At 48.8% G+C, this 25668-nt stretch overlaps 3 protein-coding genes across 5 annotated transcripts in view; all 3 read right to left on the bottom strand.

Annotated features, from left to right (window-relative positions):
* rbm24a (RNA binding motif protein 24a) overlaps nucleotides 1-4315 on the bottom strand; it is a 9554-nt gene extending 5239 nt beyond the window's left edge. Inside the window, exons 1-3 of the mRNA XM_076017352.1 lie at nucleotides 3828-4315; nucleotides 2575-2698; nucleotides 2408-2462 (exon numbers count right to left, since the gene is read on the bottom strand). Coding sequence (XP_075873467.1) covers nucleotides 2408-2462; nucleotides 2575-2698; nucleotides 3828-3995 — 347 coding nt within the window. The 5' untranslated portion in view covers nucleotides 3996-4315. The remainder of the gene's footprint in view (nucleotides 1-2407; nucleotides 2463-2574; nucleotides 2699-3827) is intronic.
* A 3122-nt stretch (nucleotides 4316-7437) lies between these two features.
* stmnd1 (stathmin domain containing 1) lies at nucleotides 7438-10248 on the bottom strand. Its single transcript, XM_076017336.1, has 5 exons — nucleotides 10037-10248; nucleotides 9209-9347; nucleotides 8971-9077; nucleotides 8217-8351; nucleotides 7438-8124 (listed from the first exon to the last, which is right to left on the bottom strand). Exons 1-5 carry the CDS (start codon nucleotides 10103-10105, stop codon nucleotides 7735-7737), a joined length of 840 nt encoding a protein of 279 aa, XP_075873451.1. The 5' UTR covers nucleotides 10106-10248; the 3' UTR covers nucleotides 7438-7734.
* Nucleotides 10249-11126: 878 nt separating this feature from the next.
* Nucleotides 11127-25520, bottom strand: nup153 (nucleoporin 153). Of its 3 annotated transcripts, none has more exons than XM_076017360.1 (22): nucleotides 25364-25520; nucleotides 22863-23085; nucleotides 22475-22750; nucleotides 21352-21491; nucleotides 21100-21228; nucleotides 20794-20910; nucleotides 20593-20637; nucleotides 20421-20474; nucleotides 19592-19732; nucleotides 19373-19425; nucleotides 18787-18922; nucleotides 18507-18662; nucleotides 18306-18404; nucleotides 18139-18223; nucleotides 17290-17391; nucleotides 16509-17186; nucleotides 16199-16378; nucleotides 14631-15599; nucleotides 13711-14019; nucleotides 13212-13430; nucleotides 12928-13108; nucleotides 11127-12791 (listed from the first exon to the last, which is right to left on the bottom strand). In XM_076017360.1, the coding sequence occupies exons 1-22, from the start codon at nucleotides 25439-25441 to the stop codon at nucleotides 12704-12706; spliced, it is 4458 nt and encodes a 1485-aa protein (XP_075873475.1). In that variant the 5' UTR covers nucleotides 25442-25520; the 3' UTR covers nucleotides 11127-12703. The 3 variants fall into 3 exon arrangements, with proteins under 3 accessions (XP_075873475.1, XP_075873476.1, XP_075873478.1); XM_076017361.1 differs by having other exon boundaries at nucleotides 18306-18401; XM_076017363.1 differs by having other exon boundaries at nucleotides 22878-23085.
* Nucleotides 25521-25668: the final 148 nt, after the last annotated feature.

The following is a 25668-nucleotide window of genomic DNA, read 5'->3' as shown; positions in this document are numbered from 1 at the left end:
TTGCAGCCCTGGGCTGCAAACAGAGGGCTAAATAGGATCTGCTGGAGGATTGAGAATGGGTAAAAAAAAAAATTGAACCTTTAAAAGTCGCTTGGCTCAACTCACTTTTCAATGTCAATTAAGAAACCTAAGTTCACGCAAAGCAGCGACTGTAAAACTGAACCAGCTTGAAAACGTCGCTGCTGCCGTTCTGCTCTCAGATGACAGACAGTGACGGTCCCTCCCCCCCCCACCCCCACCCCACGCACACCCCCAACACCACCAGGCACCCCAGCCCATTCAACACACACACACACACACACACACACACACACACAGACATACACTGAGCCGCATGCGACTGCAGTGTCAGCATTCAGGGCTTTGTGGGGCACAATGGGTGCGCTTGTTTTCCTTAACACCACGAACCCATGTGACGAAAGCTCGCTGGGAGAGAATTAAATGGGAGAGAGGGGCGCGCTCGCACAACACACGCACACAAATGCAGATACACACAAACGCGCACACGCATTTGTTTGTGTCACACTGGAGGAGATTTGGGTGAGATGAACGGACAAAGACACACAAACACAAAAGGGGCACGCGCTGGTTGTACAGACGCGGCTGGACGGAGACACATGAGCGCAACTGGTCACCGTGAGGAGGTCCACACACACACACACACACACACACACACACACACACACACTTGCATCTCACTGACAGGCTAAAGTCGTTAGCGATGCTACAACACAAAGACTCACCAAGTGTCCATAACTGCTCTATACTGTCACACGCTTCGTGTAAGCGCACCGATCTCAACGTGGGTTGCGTGTGGCTCAAAGCGGTGCGGCGCTGCTTTACCAGAACCAGAACGTTTTCTTTACTAACCCAGGGTAATTTCCTTCGCCTGCCGGATATTTTTCTTCTTTTAGTGGCAACATGTGGCAAAGAATGTAGCGCTGCCGACTGCTCACATGTGAATTAAATGCACACCGCAACACAATAGGGCCTGATCGACATAGGTAGTTAGCATGCATGCTAATAACGCCGCTGATGTCCCCTCCGCTATGTCGCCCTGCAGAGGCCGACCGACCACACAAGGCCCCGCTTTGGTATTTCTTTGCACTCACAATGTTTAATATTTAGCACACATGTTCAACGTAGGATACAACTATTACGTTTTTTATCTTCTCGGCATTAATTTCTCATAATAAGGTATCCATGGTGTGATCTGCAGGAGGGAGGAGAATGAGGAGGAGGAGGAGGAGGAGGAGGAGGAGGAGGAGCAGCTTTGGGTTAATGTACAAAACTGATGGCAGACACGGGCATGACTGACAGGATTGTCATTCTTAAAGGACATGTGTGTGTGTGGGGGGGGGCGGGGGGTGGGGGGTACTGGTGGTGGTAGGGGGCAGCAAGGGGAAACACACCAAATCACACACAAACAGAAGAAAGTTGCCAGTCACTCCGACAAGACAGCCAAACAAGCACCACATGGAAACAGCAGATCCTGTTGGGCAGAACAGGTCAACCACAACCTTCAGGCAATCAAGAGGGAAGAAATACAAACAACAAACCAGAAACCAGAAACCAGAAACCAAAAGAAAGAAAAAAAAAAGAAAAAAGTGCTCATCATTTGCAAAAGTGAACACGCTTCAACAACAACAACAACAACAACAACAACAACCAAAAGGTGAAAAAAACACCCCAGAAAAAACTCAATCAATCCAACTTCTTTTTTTTCTTTTTTTTTCTTTTTTACGTGTTTTCTTTTTTTCCCGGTCATTAGAGGAGGAAGGACAGCACACGGTTTAGCTAACAGCACCACTTCACAGCCGCACACAAAGCTCTAGGTTTTCTATTCACAACGAAAGGAAAACCCACGTACGTGCATCTGTAATCACCGTTCTTTCGAGAGCTCGCTGTGCGCGCGCGTGCGTCTACGGGTAGGCGACCCCCTTTTGTCTGATCTGTGACTACGCTCGCAGGAGGGGGTGAGTAGAGGAGGTGGAGGAGGAGGAGGAGGAGGAGGAGGAGGGAGGGGGCGCTACTCCGCAAACCAGCACAGTTAGCTTAACCGAGAGCGAGCCTGTCGGACCAGAGAGAGACAGATAACATTGAGTCAGGCTGGAAGTTTCCATCGCTGTCCACTCAGCACAAAGAGCGCGTGCACGCACGCGCATACACGCACATACACGCACACGCACACGCACACGCACACACGTGGGTGCACACACTCTCCGCAAAAACAGGCGAACCTAGAAAAGGCCGTTTGAGCGGCCGCCTGGTGGACAGCCAGGCAGGACAACACACAACACAGTGTCCACATTAAGCGTCACACAATATACAACGGTGACCGTCATGCCTCTGAATAAGATGCGCGTTCAAATATCCAACCATGTAGATGCAGCAGTGCAGCACTTACCCATAAGGCCTCTGGATGAACGCAGGGTGGATCTGGGGGACGCCGAAGGTAAACCCTGTTTGTCATCAGATAAGAACAAAGGAAAATCATCCACTATTCAAACTGTGGAGCGAATAAAGCAGAGAGATTTGCTCCATATTTGCAGCAGCCGACGGGCCGGTACCGACCTGGCTGCATGACCCGGGGCTTGGCCCCCAGGTAGGCCAGGTTGACGTTGGCTTTCCTGCCATCGATGATGGGGTTTGGGTCCTTGCAGGCCCGGTCTGCGGCCGAGCGGTCGGCCATCGTCACCTGGCGTCGGGAGGAGTCGGCGGAACACACACACGCGCACACACACACACACACACACACAAGCACACACAGAGTGTAAACATGGTGGCGAGGGTGACTTTTCGAGGGTGACTTTTCGAGGGTGACTTTTTGACTGCAACCTCCTCCGGGCCCAACGAGTGATGTTTTCAAAAATGATGCCTTTTGCATCGAATCACACAAAAACATAAATGCATGTGTTTCAATGATTTCTATCAAATAAGCATTTACATTCACATAAAGCGGTGGCAGAGGCTCGGGCGACCGCGTTGCACCGCCGCAGCTGCTGGGAAGGTGGAGCAGCTCAGGTTTGTACGACAGGGAGACACACCAGAGGAAGTTTACAATTTACAGTTGTCCTTAACGGAGCTCCAATGCAAAATCTTACACAAAAAAGTGAACTTCATCCATCAGAGAGCCGGCTACTGTGTGTGTGTGTGTGTGTGTGTGTGTGTGTCAACAGGGCAGTCAGGGAGGATTGTGCAACTTTCGTGAGTCAGAATTCAAACTAAATGGACCTCGGAGACGTCAAACGGCGCCTGAGCCCTTTTTAGGAAGCGCCGTGCGTTATCAGCAAGAAAAGACAGCAGAGGCCACGGACATCGGTGGACAACTCGAGCCGCTCGCCAGGCTGCAAGTGACTCGGTCACTCGCCTGCTCCGCTCCGCTCTGCTTTGCTTTGGTTAAGTTTTTACGGTTCTGGCAGCTAGCAGGAACCGGGCCCATCAGAGCTGTAGGTGAAAGTCGTCTCCGGGGTCACGAGAACAAAACGTGCACTGCATTTATTATTATTATTATTATTATTATTATTATAGTAATAAAGTTTCCTAAGAGGAGTAAATAATCTCTTGTATCTCTGCGCTGCTGCTGGAAGTTTTCATTTCCCTGAGGGAATCATCCCAAGGGGATCAATAAAGTTGCTCTAAGTCTAAGTCTAAGCCCAAGTCTAAAAGAAAACCACTCCATCGTGATGATAAATACGCATCAGCAGCAGTGTCAACCAGAGCCGCGGGCGAAACAAGCAAACAAGCAAACAAACAAACAAACAAACAAACAAACAGAGAAGAAACGCGCGAGCGAAATGTGCGTAAAAAGGCGCGCCGATACTCACGAAGCCGTAGCCCCTGGACTTGCCGGTCTGTCTGTCCGTGATGACCACCGCCTCCTCAATCTCCCCGAACACCTCGAAGTATTTCCTGAGACTGGAGTCGGTGGTGTGGTAGGGGAGACCCCCGACGAAGATCTTGGTGTAGGTCGTGTCCTTTTGCGTGGTGTGCATCGTTGCAACAACAACAAAAAAAAACCTTCAAAGTGGTAACGATAAAAAAATGACGACAAAAAAATAATAATAATATATAGATATAGATATCAATATATATATCTCTCTCTCTATATTATTAATCTATGAAGAGTAGTGCAAAAGTCTCCTTATCGGTTCTTTGGATGAAGGTGGCGAGGGCTCAGTTCGGCTGCGTGGCTCTTCTCGGGTGCAAATGAGGGAAACGCGACGCGAGACACGCGACAAGTTGCAGAGTGGAGAGCGGCGAGCTGCGAGCGCGCGCGCGCGCGCGGAGGTAGATGTTGCTTCCGAGCGACCGGGCGACCGAGGCGGGGGGCGGGGGGGTGGTGGTGGTGCGGGCAGGGCACGAGGGGGGGCAGACTGGAGCGGATCGTCCCGCAGGGAGCATCAGGCGGTGGCGCAGCTCTCCTCCTGCTCGCTCTGCTCCGTCCAAACTCGCTCGCGCACTCACTCGGTCACTCACTCACGCAGTCGGTCACGGGCTTCGGCCAGCACCCATTCCTAAAAGCGCCGCTGCAGGCTCCACCCAGCGGAACCACCTCCGCACCGCCCACCGGGCAGCGCGCTCCAACAGCTGGGGGGAGAGCCGCGTGGAGCGGCTGCCGCTGCTGCTGCTGCTGCAGTGGAGTCGCCAGCAGGCAGACAGACAGGCAGACAGACAGTGTTGCAGTCCTCCAGCTTGGTCTTGGTCTCCAGACCACTTTGTAAGGCTCTTGGTTGTGTCTCGGTCTCTCCGCCAGGACCAGTAGAGACTCTTTATATAAAAGCTTTGCTCATCCCGAGAGCCACGCAGAGCTCCCAGGTCTTTCACCACCACCGTGAGTGGGATTGATGAGTGTATTTCTGACCTTCAGATTAAAGTTTGAAATTTCAGGTTGTTGTAGAAACACACTTGGACTGAAAGAGGGAGAGTGGCCGCTTGCTCTGTGCTGCTGTGACTTTTCTTTGACTGTTCTTCACGGCCCGCCTCGACCTCCTTGGTCTCGACCCAGTCTCGATGCTCTCGAGTCTTGACGACCCCCGGGTCTCGGTTGGTCCCGGTCTTCACTACTACGCTACAGACGGAGGTGGGAAGTAACAAAGTACAAATACGTGTGTGTGTGTGTGTGTGTGTGTGTGCTGAAGTAGATTTTTGTTTTCAGCTATCTGTGCTCAACTTGAGTGTTCCTTTATCGGAGGACTTTTTTTACTTTTACTCTCTGCGTTTGAACAGAAATATCTGTTTCAAAAGGAAGAAAAGAAAGAACACACCTGTTTCTTGTGTTCCAAAGTGTCTAAAATATACAAACGTTGTCCCCTGGGGTTCCTGCCTGCAAGGGGAGTGCAAACTGGATCACACTGGCACCCCACTCAGTGACAGACAGGCACCACAGCAGCAGTGCAGAAGCCAACAGGTGCAGCGGCTTTAAAGGATCTGCTAAGAACATCAGCCGCCAAGGCAGCCTGTGTGTGTGTGTGTGTGAGAGACAGAGAGAGAGAGAGAGAGAGAGAGAGAGCGAGAGAGAGAGAGAGAGAGCGCCTGTGCATATGGAGACGCCTGGAAAAGTGCTCGAAACCTTTTTAAAAAAAAAAAAAAAAAAAAAAAAAAAGGCCTAAATCTCCCAACACTCTCTGGCTTTGTGTCAAACTCAAATGCACAGTGGGGACGAAATTTAAAACCTGGACAAAGTCGCAGGCCAACGTTGATATTTATTGAAAAAGAAATCTTCCTCCAGATGTTACAGTGAACCTTCTCATATGGACCCAAACAAGTCTTGCTTCAACCTGGATATGGAACCAGCAAAGCTTCATACTACACCATAAATTGAACTTAATTTAATCACTCATGCAAAATTGAATTTAAAATTAAAAAAAAAAAAAAAAAATCATCAAAATAAATAAAATGTAAATAAAAATTGCATGCCTCCTTTTTTTATTTTCAGCCTTCGGACTTAAATGTCAACCTTTTCCCCACGGGCTAATAACACATTTAAAAGAAGAAGAAGAACAACAAATAAACCAACAAGTCATAATAATATTCTTCAATGAACGTCCTGTCCTGACCGACGCGCCCAAGTACCAGCAAAGCATTATGGTATTTGCAGTATTACCAGCAGGCCAGCTCTAGGAGAGATTGCGTTGCCTCAAGGACCAAATATGATGATGCCGCGGGCCGACTTGGGCCCACGGGCCAGAGTTTGACACCTACGATGCATGGGATGAAGTGAAAACACCAGCAATTCTCCGCCAGGCCAGGCCAGGCCAGGCCAGGCCACCTGGATCAGACCAGCACTGTCATCGGCCGTGAGGAGGTCCCCCTGGACCGGTGGGCGGAGTCATTCACCTCCAGAGGGGTTCTGCTCAGACATTCATGATGACCCGGTGGACCGTGTTAACACGCCTGCACGACGCAGGAACGTCACGTCTTCATATCTGGAGTCCATGAATAATACACAAGTGCAACGGACTCTATGAACCACGCCGCTCTAAATGAAACTGGCCTTCTAAACACCTTTGGCCGGTCAACGTTTCTCTTTTAAAGGCTTGTGATAGAAAAAAAAAAACAAAAAACAAAAAACAACACCGAGCCAATTTGTCTGTTTGTCTTTCTTCAAAGAAAAGTCCAATCGCTGTGAGTTTCCTTCGTGGATGCTGAGGCGGTGGCTTCCTGATCACAAAGAGATGCCACCTGATGGATTATCTCTGCGTGGCATCTCTGTTCACTTTGCTCTTTTATTCATGCGGACACGCGCGCTCCAAGTCTGAATGGAGTCCTGGGGGAGAAAAAAAAAGAAAAGAGGGGGCGCCCGGTGTCGCGTTTCGCAGCTTTCACAAAGGGGAATCGGCTCAGGTTGCACGCAACTATTGTTTCCACGTTTCTGTGCACCGCCCCCTACTGGCCGGATCAAGAGCTGCACTGCAATAAAAGCCTGCGTTAAGATATCATTCTCAGGAAATGTTTTCCAAAAAAACAATGCTGATGCTCTATACATCAGCATTGTGCCTATGCTAACTCGCCAGATTCAAAACCACCACGTTATGTATATTGGATACATTTTTTTTTTTATTGTAAATATGAGCCTTTTTTAAGGCAAACACATTTTTCAGGCTGTTTAAAACAAACTGTGCTGAGACAGAGATCTAAAAAAAACATGAGCGTTGTGCTGCGCCAGCACCTGTCAGCCAGAGAAAAAGTCAAGGTCAAAGGTCACCGGAACAGCTGAACACTCACAGTTTCAGTCACACTGAGGTCATGACAACAGTTCTAAAACCTCGAGGTCTGATAAAAAAAAAATAAAATAAAAATAAAAATCATCAAAACAAAATAATGTATTTGGGGAGATTTCCAAAATATCAGAAAACAGAGAAATATATCGAACCTTTTTTGTTTCCACTGAGCAGCTTGAACACGACGCCTCTCACATGTTGCAAAAAAAAAAACCCTGCCGTGACGCAAACAGCGCCCTCCTCTGTCCCACACGTAGATTGCAAACACTCCCTTTCAAACTAAGACGCCAGGGTGTAAAAGTCAAGAGCGAAACATGTTGGCAAAAATGTGCTAATACATCAAATACTCAATTTCTTTAGATATCGATTACAGCCTAAACGTGCTGCGGTTCTACAGCCCGACCTCATCAATCAACATTTCTTTCGTCGTCCTTTCCGTTTGGCTCCTGCTGCTTCCCTGTTGTCTCCTCTCTTCTCACCGCGCTGACCTGTGGCTTCTCTGTGCCATCATTTAAAATATTTCCTCCCGGTCGTCCACACGCTGGAAGCTGGAATCATTCTCCAGCTCCTCCACCTGCGTCTCCTCCTGCTCCTCCCCCTCCTCCTCCTCCTCACTATCCTCACTCCTCTTTCCTCTCCCTCCGTCCTCTGGCCCGGCTGCATCCCTTCTAAACGTCCCGCCGCCCTCGCCAGCTCCCTGCTCTTCGTCCTCCTCCTCCTCCTCCTCCTCTTCCTCGCCCTCGGCCTCCCCGCGCGTCGCCTGACTGAAAAGCTGTATTCGTTGCACAGGTGTGACGCCGACAGGTGCGTCCTCGTCCACCTCTGACCCAAAGGCCCGGGTAGGAACCCGAACGCGGGCGGATCTGACCCTCAGTCGGGTCACCAGCTCGTCTTCCTTCACCTGGGATGAAAACATATATCAAATAAGCGAGTGGATAAATAAAGCGAGAATGACAAACAAAAAGAAGAAGGGAGTGAAGCTTCGGGCCGCACCTTGCGCCTCCTCTCGGCGAGCCTCAGCTTCTCCTGGCACTCCTCCTTGCTGGGGACGCGCCGAGTCCTGGCCGCCTTCAGGGACTCCAGTCGCGGTGGAGGTCTCCGCCGGCCGGCGCCGTCCCCGTCGTCCAGCTGGAGGCGATGGGAACGCAGAAGGAAGGCGACTGTCGCTTTCACACCAGCCGTGTCAAAAGTATTCACATTCTATACTATTCTATACAAAATATGCTGATTAAACCTCTGTACACAAGTAGGAGTAAGAAAGTGCAGGTTCTGAAATGTACTTCAGTAAAAATGTTTTTTTTTTTTTTCAATGACTCAGTACACGTGTTGATAATTTTGCAAAAATGAAAAAGATGTGACGGAGTAATGTTGACTGAGCTGACCAGAGGTCAGAGGTCAGAGGTCTTGCATGAGCATCTGGATCTTTTTAACCGCTTTGGTTCTCTCGGTGCTACAGTTGTTGTTGTTGTTGTTGTTGTTGTTGTTTAACTACAGAACAACCAAACTGTAATCGGTAACAGTGATGACCAGCAAGACATTATTGGATGCTTACACTTCCCTCTAAAAGATGATCCAGGATTTACACTTGACTACAACACTTGACTGACTACAATAGCTCCACCCCCAGCACCAACAACGATGATAAATGAGAAGTGAATTGCATTAAACACCAAAGTAACCAGAATGTTTCTCCAGTGCAAGGAGTAGAAAGTACAGATATTTGTGTCCAAATGTCGGGAGTACGCACCACGATGCTGTAGGCCTCCCCTGCAGCGCCGCTCTTCTGTCCCACTGGGATGATTCCCTGGTTCAGCAGCTCCTCCAGGATCTCGCTAGACTTTGGACGCACGACATCTGGAAAACACACAGACGGACGGAACATAAATGTTTTTTTTTTTTTTTTTAATTAACGTTTCCTGTGACCGTTTGTCTCGTTCAAACGCTCACAGGTTCAAACGGTCACAGGTGCACTTGGTCCGACTCACTGTCTGCGACAGGAAGTTGTCTGGGCACCTGGCCAGGTAGAGAGGGCACCTGACCGCCCTCCATCACCACCCCGCTGTCCGCGGTGCCTTTCGACACGGCCGAGTCCCCGCGACCGTCCGGTTTAGTGCCGCTCTCCTCCTGTGGCCACAGAGACGGGACGAAGACACAAGCAGGGAACAAAGCACCCGTTTGTATTTCTACATCTGGATGTGTGTCTGTTTCCAGGACATGACGCTGCCATGGAGACACCTGACAGTGTTTGTTGACGGTTATCTTGAGGGCAATGATGATCCACAGCAAGAATTAAAAAAAAAAAAAAAAAAAATCTATCGTTGCAGAATTTGAAGGCTAATATCTGAAGTTTTTCCAGTTGTTTTTTTTCCCTACAAACCCGGTGTTTAAGACAGTTTTCATAGACAAAATGGTTTTTACTTAAATTTACTTGAGCTTATATTAAACTTATGAACAGTTGTATATTGCAGTCATCAATGTTCTTTTGACAAACTGAAAAATGACCAATGTATCATTAGATTGCTACAATTGATGTTCATTTTTTCCCAATAAAGATTAATTTTTTTCAATCAAGAAGGTTGTGTTTTTAAAGTTAAAGTGACAAAAGGCTCACAAAAATGTCAAGAAATAGTTACTATTATTATTATTATTATTATTATTATTATTATTATCATTATTATTATTATTATTATTATCATCATCATACTGAGTCAGGGAGTAGGCCAGATTTCAGCGTTATGACACCAGGCGCTTTAACTCCACCTGGTGGTCCAGCTCCCTGTCCGGGCTGACCCGGTACTTATAAACCAACGCACCTCGCCTCGGTTCGCCTCGTCGGTTCTGAGCGGCATCACCGCCGTGCTCGTGGAGCTGCTACATCCCATATCAGGTCGGAACCGCGGAGCGCTGCGATGCGGGTCCAGCTGCGGTCATGCAGGTGAAGTTTGACCACGGCTCGGTGTGTGAGTGTGAGTGTGGTTCCCCTTCTGACGTGGCGGCAGCATTCCTTCACGCCCGCAGCCTGTGAGTGCAGCCGCTGCGTCGCTAAGGGGGCCCGTTGCTACAATAAAAGTGACCCGGTTAAGGAGGTGACACCCGGGGACAAGCTGACGGGACGCAAGAGCGACTCCGCATCCGACACCGACACCGCCGAGGTCACTCGGCCCGGAGCCGACGAGCTCCGAAAGATGCCGAGCTGCGAAAATCAGCCAAGTACAACGATGAATTTCAACACAATAATAATAATAATAATAATAATAATAATAATAATGATACATTTTATTTGTAGGCGCCTTTCAAGACACCCAAGGACACCTTACAGAATCAAACATTTAAAACATCACCGTCATCAACAGCATCATCACTGCTTGTATCTTATAGATTTTTCTTTTCCGTGTTTTCATAATTGTTGCTTAAATTTTCCCTCCGTATTATTTTAGGTTAAGGAATTGATAGCATTTAGATTGTCAAATTTGCATATTCTAAATAATTATACATACAAGTACATATACATATACTGTATATATTTATATATATATATATATATATATATATATATATGTATATGCAAAATTATTAACTGAATATATACACACACACATACAGTATACATATACAGCACATACATGTACTGTGTATGTATTTTAACACATACATAGTAATTTATATTCACACATATACTTTGCCTTAGGTTTATCTATTTAAACAATCATCTCTCTCGCTCTCTAACCTGGAAACAATGTTTCCTGCTGCAACCGTCGAGATCAACTGGAGGGCAACGTCAGAGTGAGTTAATTATTGAGGGAACCCAGCAGAGTCCTGCAAGGCTGAGCAACTACATAACATACGATAATGTATAACGAAGGGGATGAACCCAAGAAAAAGCCACCAGCAACATGAGACGGGTTGTTTTTATGGTTTTATTGATGGTAATTACCCATGGTTTTTAATTTTATCACTCATCCAGTAATAATCATGGCTTTAAAATTAAACTGACTTCCTTATCATCCAAAGTCACCCTCGTCCATTTAAACACGCAATAGAAAAATATATACTTAATACTTTGTACAATACTGGTTTGGTCCAAACAAAAGTGGATCAGAAAAGCCAATATGCCTTTAGTCATTAAAGGCTCTCCAATTTGCATTTAAGCTCCTTTTAAATGGATTTGGGCAACTTTGAATATAAGAACTTACATAATAAATTCTAAAGACAAAAAAAAAAAAAAAATGCTGAATGCAGAGTTTGTAACACAAAAAAGAAAAATGTCAACTTCACAGATTTAAAAAAAAAAAAAAAAAAAAAAGAATCACTATTTACAGGTTTTTATAATAATATTCAAAGGCCAATTAAGAGAGACAGAAAGAGGTAATAGGAGAGTAACGAGGGCTGCAGAGCCGAAGAGGAAGAGGAAGAGGAAGAGAGAGATGAACAGAAGAGCAGTGGAGGGAACCAAAGAGTCCAACAGAGAACAAAGTCTGGAAACGATGCATTTACATTAAGTCCTAGAGGAGTGGAACGAGGCGTTCAAAGCCTTCAGCCCGGTCCGTCCTCCACAGTGCATGTAGACCTTCTCCCCAACCCAGCCTAACCCCGCCCGACCCCACCCTCTCTCACTCCCGCCCTCCTTCCTTCCTCCCCTTTAGTTTTTGTTTTGAACATTCATTTTGCTTGCTCACTCGCACACACACAGACACACACACACACACACACACACAGACACACACACACACAGACACAACCCTGGCACGTACAAAGAACCCAAAACACACCTCGAGTCTGTACATGGGAGGGGCTGGAGGGGGTGGGGGGGGGGCTGGAGAGGGGGAACAAAAAAACAAAGAAGAAAAAAACAAGAAAAGAAAAAAACCAGCACACGCGAGCACTCTGCATTCAACACAAAGATTACACACGCTTGTCCCTGTACATACAGCACGGCGCCCGCCGCACTGGCCCCACTTCCTGTCGCAGAGCGTCGAGGGCGAAACCATCACATCATACCAATTCAATAGATCCGTTCCTCTTTTTAATGTGTGTGTGTGTGTGTTTGTACACTCGCAACTCTTTAAAGATTTGCAGCTTTTTGCCTTTTGTGGTTTTATTACAAAAAGAAAAAAGGAAAAAAAAAGGAAAGAAAGAGTCGTGCCTAAACTCTAGGGAGGCCTCTGCCGGCATGTGAGCGTCTGGCTAGGTTCCGTGTTCACCGCCTCGTCCTCGCTCTCCTGTCCCGTTTTCTGGGAGTTCCGTGTCTTTTTTTTTTTTTGTTCAGTCGTGTGGGAACACAAGAGGCCGACCTCCTCCCCTGTGGCCCAAGTGCCCTTCGGCCCCGCCCCCGAGGCCACTCCCCCTCCACCTCATCTCCTTTTTATGGATCAAATGACAAATTACTTGAGTATTAGTCTGGTGTCAACCTTCTAAGGACTTTATTTAGTGGGCATGGAGCAGACGGGTGCTCTGCTTTAAGCTCTACTCGCTCAGGCGCTTTACTTGCGGCGTCGCACGGCTGCCTTGATCCTGCGCCCGGCGATCACCTGCTGGCCGGCGGTGGTGCCGGCGAACGTCTGCGACGACCTGGAGGGGCAAATATCGCTTCCTGTCAATCAAAGCCTCAAACTCTCCGGCAGCTTTGGATGAATTTCCGAGATTAAATTGAAGGGGGGAGAGAGAGAAAAGCGTGCGCGTCGGCTGATTTTGCAGTGCAACTCACCCCATGTTGAATGCAGGGGGCTGTGCAAAGTTGAACCCGGACCCGGGGACAACCTGCGGCGGGGCAATGGAGGGGTTTGCGGGGGCAGCAGGGGGCGCCGCTGCTCCGGCTCCAAAGGTGAAGACGCCAGAGTTGCTGTTTGTGGATCCGAACGCGCTGGCGCCGCCAAACTGGAAGCCCCCTGGTGGACACAGAGTGCGGACCAAGGTTCGAACGGCTGAAGGACGGTGACGGGTGTGTGTGTGTGGGGGGGGGGGGGGTTGGGTGAGGTCACAGCCACGCACCTGGCGCTGCGTTGGAGGCGGCGTCGAACACCGGCGGCGTGTAGGTCTGCTGCCCGAAGACGGAGGCGGCGACGGTGCCGGCCCCGAACGCCGGCGCCGGGGAGGGCGCCGCCGTGAAGGGGGAGCTGAAAGACGAGCTGAATGAGGGCGTCTGACTCGCCCCGAATCCTCCGGAGGGCGCCGCGCTGAAGGTGAACGGCGAGGAGGCCGTCGACGCAGCTGGGGGGAAAAAAGGAGGAGGAGGAGAAACAGAGGTGGTCACTGGTGTGGCAGGAGACGCAACAACAGTTCCACATGATGAACACAACGTCTTCAGATCAGGGTTGGGCAAACTACGGCCCAGGGGCCATAGGCGGCCCGTTAAGCTTCTGAATGCACCCGGCCAGTCGGTCATCAGCTGGCTGCAGCTTCTGCACTGCCAGCTGGGTTAGGGAACAAACAAATGATGCAAAATTGACCTCTAGTGACCTTAAAGTAATCATCTCGAGCAAATGCACACCTGTTGTCGAGGCAGCAGAGGGCGCAGCTGCTCCAAAGCTGAAGGAAGGGGCGGCGCTGGGAGGAGCGGCGCTGGGGGCGCCGCCGAAGATGAAGGGCTGAGCCTGGGCCGGCGCCGGGGCGGCGGCCGGCTGCGAGGCCTGACTCTGGCCGAAGATGAACGGCGCTTTGGCCGGAGGGGCGTCGCCGGAGGTGACGGCGGCGGCGCCGAAGAGGCTGGGGGCGGGGCCGGAGGAAGGCGGCGCACTGGAGGCGGCGGCCGGGTTGCTGACCCCGAAGGAAAAGGTGGGTTTGGGAGCGGCGGGGGAATCTGAGGAGACGAGAGAGAGGAGAAGGTGGCGTCGGTTGAGGAATCACCAGAACACAAATCCTCTTCACAGGTGGAGCTCCGATGAGTGAGGAGGGGAAACTCTTCTGTCACTCCTGCCTCACAGGGAGGGGGAGGGGCTGGGGGAGCGCTCTGAGTGTGTGTGTGTGTGTGTGTGTGTGTGTGTGTGTTGAAGGCAGCGGACATCGAGCATTGATACCATGGAAAAGTCACATTGAACCATTTTTAGTTTTCAATACTGTTATCTAATCCATATATTGACATTTCTGACAACTCCACTCCCAAGTTCAGATGGAGGCAAAAGCAAGACGGCCACGAGGTCGTCCCATTGGCCACTGGGGGAGCTTGTCTGGGAGAGAGACTGCTGCCCTTTGTGACATCACAAAGGGCAAATTCCCTGAATGGTTTGTGTTGGCAAAGGAACTTGAGGATGGACTCGTTGGCTCAGAGGTGGCAGAAAACATTACAGGGAAACCAACTGAGGACGTGAGAGGAGGCAGAGGGTCAAGAGGGAAAGGAATGTGACAATGACAAATCAGTAATTGATTAATGATTGGTTGATTGATTGGCTTGTTGTGAGGACATTGTCTCACCTGTCGCACTTTGTCCAAAGGTGAATGAGGGCTTGGGGGCCTCCGCAGCAGCAGCAGCAGCAGCAGGGGTGTCACTCTTTTCCGTTGTCTTCCCAAAGACAGATGAGGGCGGCGCCACCGGGGCGCTGGGCTTGTCGAAGACGAAGCCTCCTAAAGAGGACGGAGGCGGTGCTGCTGCAGCAGCAGCAGCAGCAGCAGCAGCTCCAGCTCCAGCTCTGGCCGCGGACCCAAACAGGGTCGGCGCGTCTTTCTTCTCTTCTGGCTTTCCAAAGGCAAACGTGGGCGCGGCGGCGAGTGAGGATCCAAACGTGGCGCCACCTTGTGGCGTGGAGGTTGTTAGACTCGGCTCACCTAATCTCTTGAACACGGACACGGAGGAGGAGGAGGAGGAGGAGGTGGTGGTGGTGGTGTTCGGGTTGCCGTCGCTCTTCTCCTGAGATGAAGCGGGAGGTGTTAAACTGACGGCTGAGGGGGAGGAGCTGGCGGCTGACAACAGTTTGTCTTCAGGCTTCGACTGTCCGAAGGTGAAGCCGACCTTGGAGGCGGGGCTGTCCGCGCTGGAGGACGTCGCTCCCAACGCCACGCTGCCGCCAGCTCCGAACTTGAAGCCAGAAGTGGCGGCAGGCTGCTCTGACTTCTTCTCATCGCTAGCAGCGCTCCCGAATTTAAAGCCCCCCGACGAGCCGCCGAACTTGAACCCTGCAGAGGGAGCAGCGTCTTTCGAAGTGCTTTCTGATGAGAGGCACTCACTCTCAAATACTCCAGATCCTGAACACAAATCCAGGGAGACCTCTGACGTGCCGAACTTGAAGCCGCCGGACACTGAATCTGAACCAGAGGTGGTCTGCGACGTGCCGAACTTGAATCCTCCGGATACCGAAGCCGAAGCCGCGGTGGTCCCGGATGTGCCAAACTTAAATCCTCCAGAGGTGGAGCTACTGGAGCCAAATGCAGAGGAAGTTCCAGCAGCTGCTCAGCGTGAACGCACAAAGAAAGACAAAGACGGAACAAACGTGATTTCTCAGCAAATACGACATTATTATCAACGATAAAGGCATTAAAAATTAAAATCGGAAAATATCGGTGCCGGGAGAAAAATAAGATCAAAATATAACTAATAAATATAAATAATAAATAATTATTCTCCCGAATTTAATAGTCACGTCAAAGAAAGAATTCCCCGAATATCCTGGTATCCCTAAATAGTAAATAACAATACAGAACTTTCCTCGTCTCTTCTACGCTTGATGATGTCATCAAACTGCATCGAAGCATAACAGCGATGCATGCGTTTCAGCAGAGTGGCTGCTAACAAAATAGCTCGCTCATAACGGACGATATTCAGCGGGACATCACAATATAAATTAGCCATAATATATATATATATTATATATATCGGTTGATATCGGTATAGGAGTTGGACAATATCAAATATTGGTTAAAAAAAAAGAGAAAAAAAGTCAATATCGGGCATCACCAGTGATTTCTCTCCAAGAACTCAACATTCTTCAATGTGATGTTGGTGTTCCCTGATTTACAATTTGACAGGTAAAAAGCTTGATTTTTACCTTTTGGCTCCGCCTTGGCTCCAGGTTTGGCCGTCTGACAAGCGACGCACGCCACATCGGCCGCCTTGTTCTGCACGAGACACACGTCACAATCCCAGGAACCCGAGGGCCTCTTGAAGGCATCTCCGAATCCAAGCAGCGGAGCGCTGCTGGCTGAGGAAGGGGTCCCGGCGGAAGCGCCTGGCAATGGTCACAAACAATCAAAATTTAACAATAATGGAAAAGAAAAGCTATTATTAACAGTTAATAATGGGGTTATAATAGCAGGTATAATTAATAAACACAGCAAGTATTTAAAAGGCGTTGCTACCTGGCTTGGCGCTCATGCAGGCCACACACTTGCTGTCCTCGGCCTTGTTCTGCACCAAGCACGTGTCACAGTCCCACGAACCCTCGGGTTTTTTGAACTTGTCTCCAAATCCCACGGGGGCCGCCGGGGCCGAGAGGGAGGGAGGAATAGTCAGCGAGGGCTTGAGGCCGGTGCCCGGCTTGGCCGTGTCGCACGCCACGCACTTCACCGCCTCAGGCTTGTTGGAGACCAGACACGTGTCGCAGTCCCAGGTCCCCGCAGGTTTAGCAAACATGGCGCCAAAGCCCATGGTGGTGGTAGTGGTGGTGGAGGTGGAGGATGCGCTGCTGCTGCTGCTGCTGCTGCTGCTAATGCTGCTGCTGCTCTCCAGCCCGGGTGAGGCTGCAGCTGCAGGCTTACTGTCCAGAGGTTTTGCAGGAGGTGAAGCGGGCTTGTTGGCCATGCAGCAGACACACTTCTTGTCAGACGGCTTGTTGTGCACCAAGCACACGTCGCAATTCCATCCTGGGGGAGCTTTGAATAGGCCAGAGAAGCCGGTCGAAGAAGCCGTGGTGGTGGAGGTGGTGGAAGTGGAGGTGGAGGAGGAGGAGGAGGAGGAGAATGAAAAGGAAGGAGCCGTGGTCTTGTGTGGAGTGTCATCAGAGCTGGCGGAGGTCTGAGCGACTGGAGAGGCAAAGCCTGGAGGAGACAGCAGGAGTTACTTCATTTCAACACAACACGTCGTCATCGCGATGGCAATCTGGGCCACAATGGCAAGGTTCTTGCTGCGGCTGAGTCTCACCAGGTGCTTTGAGCAGGTCCAGCACGCTGCCTTGCTTCAGTGTCTTGGCTGGTTTGAACGGCCCGTCGAACTCTTCTGTGCTTTTGCTCGCCGTGGGCTTCACTGTGGACACCAAGACAACAATCAGCGTCATGGTTTCAGCTCAACCTTGAGATGCAGGTTTTCACTGAATCCTAAGACAATCACAACATGTTCTCTCTGTCGTCCAGTAGTGTAATGTCATTATTGGCTGTTAGTGCAAAGCAGGCCTGGGCGATTTTGGACAAAAATAAAATCCAGATTTTTTTTCTCTGAAAACGTTATTTGGTAAAACTACAAAAGTCTATGGAATTCATTTTATCTCCATTTTTAAAGAAAAATGGCAAAGAAATGTCCCTATTGGGAATGAAGTGCCACTGAAAGATACTGTAAATCCTAATTGGCTTTAGTAAAGTGACAACATTTCCAGTCTTCTCGACCAACAAAGATGAATCCCTTGGCATTAATGAAGCGAGATCACTTTCACCAAACTTCATTTGAAAATGAACAGGTTCTTCTTAGACAAAGATCATTAAACATTAGACAAAGACCTTATTTGGGAATAAAGTGAACTGTCTTTCACCAAACATCCCTTTAAAAAGAAAAGGTTTTTATATCATCCTGAACAACAATAAATGAATAAAGAGCAAAAATGTCACATTTTATAAAATAACGCAGCGTGGCCCAGAAGCATGTGAGGAAAATCGATTTCAAGATTTTCCTTGTTTTAACATCATCTTGACTAATTTAACTGATTTAAAATCAATTAATCGCACAGCCCCAGTACAAAGATACATTTTTATTTTTTATAAATACCATGCAAACACTTACATGCTGCCGCTATGGGAGTGGCCAGCTTCCCATTGGACATGGAAGGACCCAACTTTGCGACAGGAGCGCTAAAGGTAAATCCAGCCTGTAAACAGCAAAAATCAATGACTCACTTGTCACTTTTGAGCCTTCTTGCCATTTCATTTTTGACAGAGATGTTTGCTTACTGATGGGGAGAATGAAGCAGGACTAGAAGCAGTAGCTTTGACAATAGGCGATGAGAATGTGAACGGTACAGATGGAGGCGTTGAGGCTTTCAGCGGCTCCTTGGAAGAAAACAAAAGACAGAACAAACATTATGGTTAGATTCCGCGTTGCCGCCAGCCGCTTGTTTCTTGCAGCGTTACAGAGTCAACGCTGAGGCGCACCTTCTTGGCGAGCATGTCCTTAGCGGCGGGGGTGACGGGTGTGACCTTGGACGAAGTCGTGCCGAGAGGCGGAAGAGGGGAGGTGAAGTCGAACGTGGGCAAGGGCAAAGTGCTGCTGGGAAGTGAAATACGGGGGAGGTCTGGAACCTCGGCCACCTACAGACAGAACGCAGACGTCAGCCGCCAACGCACATTCAGATTAGCAGTTCTGACAAATCAGTGAGCCGCGATCACCAACCAAAATTAAAAAAAAATAAAATAAAAACCCCGAAACCCTCACCTCATCTTCCTCCAGCCGTTTGGATGAAACCCGTGTGGTCGTCTTCTCTCTTCTCATCTTGCCGCCTCCAGAGGTCACGCTGCTGGCCGCAGGCGTGCTGGAGAGGGGGTAGGCCGGGCCGCTGGCTTGACTTGTGCTGGTAGAGATGGAGACACAAAGCACAATTCCCAAGTGTGAGACGCTATGTGACAGACAGCCAGTGAGCAAAACCAACTGGGCGCCCAGAGCAAGCAAGTGGCCAGGAAAAACTCCCCTGTGGGAAGATCCCTAGAGTAGACTGCAGAGGGCGCTCATCTGCTTATGACCAGTTGGGGTGAGAAAGAAACTCAAAAAATGTGGAGAGAGAGAGAGAGAGAGAAAGAGAAAGAGAAAAATAGCAGGAGTCCAGTGTGAGTTGCAGGGTGAACAACAAAGCTCTCACAATATGGACGTAGACGTATAAAAAGAAACCATTGCACCTGCAGCAGCATTCCACAAACAGAAGACACATTTAATCTTTAGTCCTGTTTACTGTTGTCCTTTACTGACAAGACTGCAGGAACTTCTAACTGCAAGTTCCTCCAAGTGTAGAAACTCCTGTCTTTACCTTTGAGACGGAGCCAAGATTGTTTCAGGTAGTTGTTGCGATTGTCTTGTGGGCTGAAAGCAGGAAACAGAGGAAAATAATAATTTTATTACCGTGAACATGCTTCCGTTTGTGTACATTTACAGCAGGAGAATTATTACACTGACGTATATGTTAAAAATAAATAAATAAATGAATGAAGGTGTGGGAGTGGAGTTGGGGGGCGGCTGCGATTCTGACCGTCTCTATCGGAGTCTTTTCCACTGGCCGGCTCATTCCTCCAGGTGTCAGCGTGGGTCTGAAGGAGACCGAGCGGCTTCCTGACACCGGTGTTGCGGTGGGAACCATCAGCCTCTGCACTGGTGGCACTGAGGAGTCCACCTGGATGGGGAAAAGCAAGAGAAATGATGAATCCGATCCCCGTCGGAAAGCAAACGCGGCTCCGATTCCCCGGTGCTTTTTAGAGTGCATTTGAATTTTATCTTGCAGTTTCATTTCCCGGACAACAGGTCTTTCTTGCAAACTCTGCAGATATGCAAATAGTGTAAGGTGTCATCCAACCACATCTGATGACGTCACAACTCTCGCACCGCAAAAAAAAAAATCACCCCAGGCCCGACTAAACAGTGCGAGTCATTGTTTAAACTTGCAGCCGTTCATAAACTACAGTTTGGCTCTGCGGCGCAGCTGCAAAAAGGTGATTTTCTAGCCAGGCTGTGTGCGACCCGGGGCCGGACAGGGGGATTACATTTTAACAAACACCTATTTTTCATGAGCCAACTGTGTTATGGCGTTGGTGCTGGAACACACTTTTGCTTAAACACGCGCACACAAAGACCCACACAGAGTGGGTGACAGCTGCGTCTCGGCCGAGGAGAATCGCGTTAACCCTCCGTGTAGCGCAGAGCAGCGCCGGGCACACGGCGAGATAAAGCAGCACAAGTGCTGCCGGCTTTGCATAACGACGTCGCTCCTCATCAATAAAGCATTGTGTCGAGTTACAAACGCAACCGAAAGTGTAGAGTCACGCAGGGGCAAACAAACAAGACAGAACTAAAGCGGTACTGACCCGTTTCTTTTTGGCTTGTGGATGCGAAACATCGAGATTGGAGTCGTTCATCGACTGCAAAGGGGGAAAAAAAACAGATTTGGGTCGGTCAAAACAAATGGACAAACTATTACAACTGAGGTGTGTTGTCTTTCCACTGCACGCATATGCATTAAAAAAAAAAAGCTCTTACAGCTGACAGAGGGGACGAGCCAGCAGCTGGAATCCTCCGAGCATCCTGTCAAAGTGGGAGGGAATAAAAACGATCAAACGTCTCTTTTGGATCAAACAGAACAAGTGCTTTGACTTGTGAAAAGAAGGGAGAGTGGTGTGTGTGTGTGTGTGTGTGTGTGTGTGTGTGTGTGTGTGTGTGTGTGTGTGTGTGTGCACTTACAGCCAGGGGGCTGGACATTCGCTCCAGAGACTGCAGGATGCGCCTGGCCGTGGCGCTGGTCACTCCACACGGCTGCACTCCTGCAGGCTTGGCCTTGATCTGTCTTCTCACCGGGGCCTGAACATCAGACGAGATATTTACACACTCCGTCAAATTTGTCACACTTAAAATTTTACTCAGGACCAACACACTATGGCAGCGTCCCAAATTAACAGATAATCACAAATGCACAGGCAGGGTGACGAGCGGACGGAGCAACAACTCGTTATTCTGGCTTAGACTCTCAACTTGTGCTCCTTTGCTCACCTGGTACGGCGTTCCCGGGCGACTGCGAACGCTCCGGACTGCGGCAGCCCCGCCGTACATGGTCTTCCCAGGGTAGAAGGGTGAATCTCCCAGCTGGCTGGAGTTGAGCACTGTGTTGTTGAATGTTGACTGGAGGGGAGCCCGAGAGAGAGAGAGAGAGAGAGAGAGAGAGAAATGAAGGTTGACTCACGGCTCTGTACAACTACAAGTCATTGCAGTTCCTCCACTTTAGATTTGCCAAGGCAAACTTACGTTGGAAGAGGTTCCAAACACTGAGAGATTGAAAGCAGGTTTTTTCAGACTTGACTGGGAGGGCTGAGGGCCACTGTGGGTTCTGTCCGTCTCTGGGGACCACAGTTGTGGAAGGGAGGCTGTTTTGGAGGTGGGGACATCTGGAGGAGGAGAAGGTCAAGAGCTGTTGATCATTTCTGATCAATCGGTTGCTAATCGTTATCACCTAGACCTGGCATGGGGCAAACTATGGCCCTGGGGCTATATGCGGTTTAGCTTTCTAATACGGACAGCCGAACTTAAAGAAATTTTATTAATCCTAAGTATTTCATCCATTTTCGATGATGCTAAATACCGCATGGGGCTTCAAAGACTGATATTTTGTTCTAGACATTGAAGCAGATGTTTTCTACACATCCCAGGATACATTTTTCTCTCCTATGAGGTGGGTCACCAAACAATCCATCCATGTGCTGCTGCTCCGGCACCTCTGTCACATTTTACAACCCAGTGTGGCCCAGCAATCAAAAAGTTTGCCCACCCCTGACTGAGACAGTTTGTCATGAAAGGCTCCGATTCCTCTGTGAAGACCAAAGCCTTTGTTACACCGTCAGTCCTGTTGCCAGTTTTACACGCATACTTACGTACAAGTATGCCTGTACTGCATATGTATGTATATATATATATAAATAGGTGTGTATGTGTATATATGAATATATATGCCAAGGATATGATTTAGTTTGAAACAATATATTTTAAGGGGCAGGATTAAGGTAGGTAGGTTTGTATTTCTTCCTCCTGCTTTCGCTCATGTAAATTTAAATGCAGCTTCTATTTTGTTTGATTTTTTATGTTTCTTTTTTAACAGTTTTCTTCTTTTTTTTTTGGTAGAATTTAAATGATCGAAGTAAAGTATTCAAATCAAATCAAATGAGGATTTGTCAAAGAAGCCTCAGTTTCCGTGATTTAAAGCTCCAAAGTCAGTGCAGTTGGCAAAGTTGGACAGCTTGAACTGTATGGCCTCGTAATTGGCATTGGCTGATATGAATCCTGAATGATGGCTATTGAAATGACTGGAGCATCCATCCTTAGAAATGACGCCTGTAACACTGAGCCACAGCGAGCAATAAACACGCCGCCGTACCTTTGTCAGAGGCGCGGGACGAAAAACCGCTTGTGGTGGAGATGTTATCGTCTTCATGCTGCGAAAGGTTGTCCTTGATTTCTTTGACCAAGGAGAATCCTGTGGAGAAAGGTCCGGGGGCGGTGGAGGTGGAGGGCTGAGACAAGAGGCTGCTCGCCATCCCCAGGTTGGGGGAGGAGACATCCAGGGGGGGGAACGCGAGGTGGGAGCGACTCAGAGGAGGCCGGGAAAGCACGCACTCGTGAAAGTTCAGGGACGCCCGGCTGGTTGTGGGCTCTGCGCAAGAGATCAGAGCAGGTTGTTGGCACAAAGAACTTGCATGTAGAAAAAAAAAAAAAACCCGAAGATTCCCAAGCCTTCACAAAGCGGACTGATGCAAGTGCCTCACCTGCATTGCTCGTACTTGGTTCTGGGGAGTCCCGTCCGTCAAGTGGAGGAGGTCCTTCCTCGCTGCCATTAGGGGACGGCTGAGGCCTGAGGCAGTTCTGCTCTGTGCCCAGTACTGCTCCTCCGTCTTCAGAAACGTCTCCATTCTTGAAGTACTTCTGCAGCCAGGAGGGGACGATGCTCTTCACCGTGTCTGTGACCCGACTGATGAGGCCCGACTGTGGCTTTTGAAGCAAGCAGGAGATTGGGAGAAGGAGTGGTGAGCATCTGAGTGAAAATGTGATCAACTGGGAAAAGACCTGAACATTTGTCCCTCCACTCAGGCTCGTCCTGGAGGACACCAAAGCCCGCTTTTGTGGCCCGCTAACAGAGATCTGAAAGACGCTTGAGAAAACTCTGGGATTGCTAAACAAAAGCTGCGCTAATGACTGTTTGGGAAAGCGACGGAAGATTAAAAAACAAAATCCTCTGAAGCTGCAGGCCGGTCATTTTCTCATGACGTTCATGAAAAGCATTTCTGTCACCGCTGACATAATTTCATGATTTATGTTGAATCTAACACAGCAAAGTGTTTCTGGTGTTTTATTTTGGATGGTAATTCTGCCCAACTTTGTTAACGTTATTACGTCCGTGTTTTTTTTTTTAATGCCCTAACAGCATAATTGCAATATTCCAACCACTTTCACAAACTGCGGGTTTTTTTGGGGGGGGTTAATGGAGAAGTATTACGCCAGCGTTCATCCTTCCAAGTGCAAGGCAAACCAGGAGCTCAATAATAGAGAAAGTGGGTCAGGCCTCGTGTATGGATGCATCGGCAAAGAAATAAAGCAGTCACTCCACGCCACATATTGCAAATCTTTCAGGGCGTTGGTGGTCAAAGGTTATCCTCTAATATGAGCCCCGATTTTTTTGTTATGTGAAGCAACTCTGTGGAGACGGCGGCACAGAGGCACATTGATGGTGAGGTTTATCCGACATACGATTCAATGTTCAAAATTCAAGTAAGTTTCGCCAATGTTCGTTGTAGATTGGAGCTTTTCAGAGTTGTAGAATGACAGGGAGAGATGTGTCAAAGACAATAAATGTAGATGCTGCTTTTTTTCTTCTTCTTTTTTTTTTTTATAGCAAAGCCAACAAAATTCTGCGTACATCCTTTATTAGAACCAAGTGTAGACTGAGCAAACTACCCCTTCAGTTTTCGGAGCCAGGATACACTGCAGCGTAGCAGCTTTCAGTCCTGATAAGAATAAATGAGCCTCTTGCTTATCTGTAAAACGCACCTGGCCTCCCGAACTTCAACCCATGCAATGACATACAACTTTCGGGCCAATCAAAGACAAGTGTTTTACGCACCATATGAACCAACTATTGTTCTATGGATTTATTGGTACTGTGTGATGACTGTGAAAAGAGATATGAGATCAAATGACATGAGGATGTTGTGTGTTTTGAAGTTTAATGTAGACCATGATCATATATTATCGGCGAATGTCTTACTACAATTAGATTAAACCTAGGGGTGATCAGAATTATTTAAGGTTAAAAATTACAGATGATCTAACGTTGAACACGTAAACTGACCAATATAATTATGTACAAGAGCATTTATTATGATAATAGTATCATTAGATTTAGACAGGCATGACAGAAACGCAGAATACGAAGCCGTTCAACTCCACGAAAGATGAATAAATGGGAATTGTGACAGACGACCGTACGCCCAAAAGCAACTCTAGATACCTCGATGGTCTAATTTTATTAGGTAGGACAACTGACTAAACTGTTCCTATTAGCAGTTTGAAGCAGTTGATCTCTGATGTTAAAACAGAGCGCAAAACGACGAGCGGCAACCATGTGGGTTCCCATTAGCCAGCGCTTCCTGCGCAATCCGACTGGCTGAGATTTAGCTAACATTACTTAGCCTGCCATCCAAACGACTCCCCCCGCAAAACGCCAGGACAACACTTCTAAAAACGAACCGCATAAAAACCCGGCTTCGCACAAATGTGCACGAATGTAATTTAAAAACGGACAACCGTGTCACAGCACGCAAGCGTCATTGAAACACTTCAAACTTCAGCGGCGAAGACAACAATGCGCTGCTAGCCACTTAGCAGGCGCTGGCTACACCAGCTAGTACTACTTCATTGCCGCTAACCAGCCAGCGGCTAACAAGTTACAACCAGGGCTAAAGTTACTCGCCTCTGCGCGTCGCGATTCTACCAGTGGCTCGCCAGGCACGGACTGACTGTCGTGTGCGACTTAAACGTCCCTCCGATTTGACCTGACAAGTCCGCCGGAGTTCGCAGAACCTCGTTCTGCCAGCCCGCTCGGCTCACTAGCGAAGCAATGCTAACGGCGCGTGGAGGCCACGAGCGCTTAACGGCAGGCCATAAAAATGTCTCCAACAAAACAATAACACCGGAGAAGAGTTGGTGGCAACGCACCGAGCGTAACGTCCTCGATTTGGACCGCTAACGCGAAAACGGCCACCCAGTTTACCTGTTTGCTCTTGGCGTACGGCTTAGAGGCGATGTGGTATCTCCTGCTTCTAATTTTCCCTCCACCCGTGGCCGCCATGGCTCTAACGTCTGAGTGTCTGTCGGTGTTACGGTGCCGGATCCCGGAGGCTGCCGTTTCAGACCCGCAGCTCTTGGACCCTAGTCTTTTTTTCCCCCCTCACCACAGCGCCATCTACCGAATTGAATGACCGCGCAAAGGGGTGCTCGTTTAAAGTCGACGAGAATAAAGGCGGACCGCTACGTGAATAAAGCCACAATGTCACGGGTATGAAACGGCAATTCGAG

This window comes from Nelusetta ayraudi, unplaced genomic scaffold (assembly GCF_046127955.1).
Source record: "Nelusetta ayraudi isolate G7.1 ecotype Tasmania unplaced genomic scaffold, CSIRO-AGI_Nayr_v1 ptg000313l, whole genome shotgun sequence".
Taxonomy (NCBI): Eukaryota; Metazoa; Chordata; class Actinopteri; order Tetraodontiformes; family Monacanthidae; genus Nelusetta; species Nelusetta ayraudi.
Note: the sequence above shows the minus strand (reverse complement) of the source record. Positions and strands in the feature narration are given on the sequence as shown.

Coding starts and splice junctions, on each gene's coding strand:
- stmnd1 (XM_076017336.1), bottom strand. CDS start 10,105: ATGGGATGTAGCAGCTCCACGAGCACGGCGGTGATGCCGCTCAGAACC. Junction 9,348..10,036: donor ACGAGGCGAACCGAGGCGAG/GTGCGTTGGTTT, acceptor CTGTGGCCACAG/GAGGAGAGCGGCACTAAACC. Junction 8,352..8,970: donor GGGAGGCCTACAGCATCGTG/GTGCGTACTCCC, acceptor CATCGCCTCCAG/CTGGACGACGGGGACGGCGC.
- nup153 (XM_076017360.1), bottom strand. CDS start 25,441: ATGGCGGCCACGGGTGGAGGGAAAATTAGAAGCAGGAGATACCACATC. Junction 18,405..18,506: donor AGGACATGCTCGCCAAGAAG/GTGCGCCTCAGC, acceptor TTTTCTTCCAAG/GAGCCGCTGAAAGCCTCAAC. Junction 17,392..18,138: donor CACTCCCATAGCGGCAGCAT/GTAAGTGTTTGC, acceptor TGGTGTCCACAG/TGAAGCCCACGGCGAGCAAA.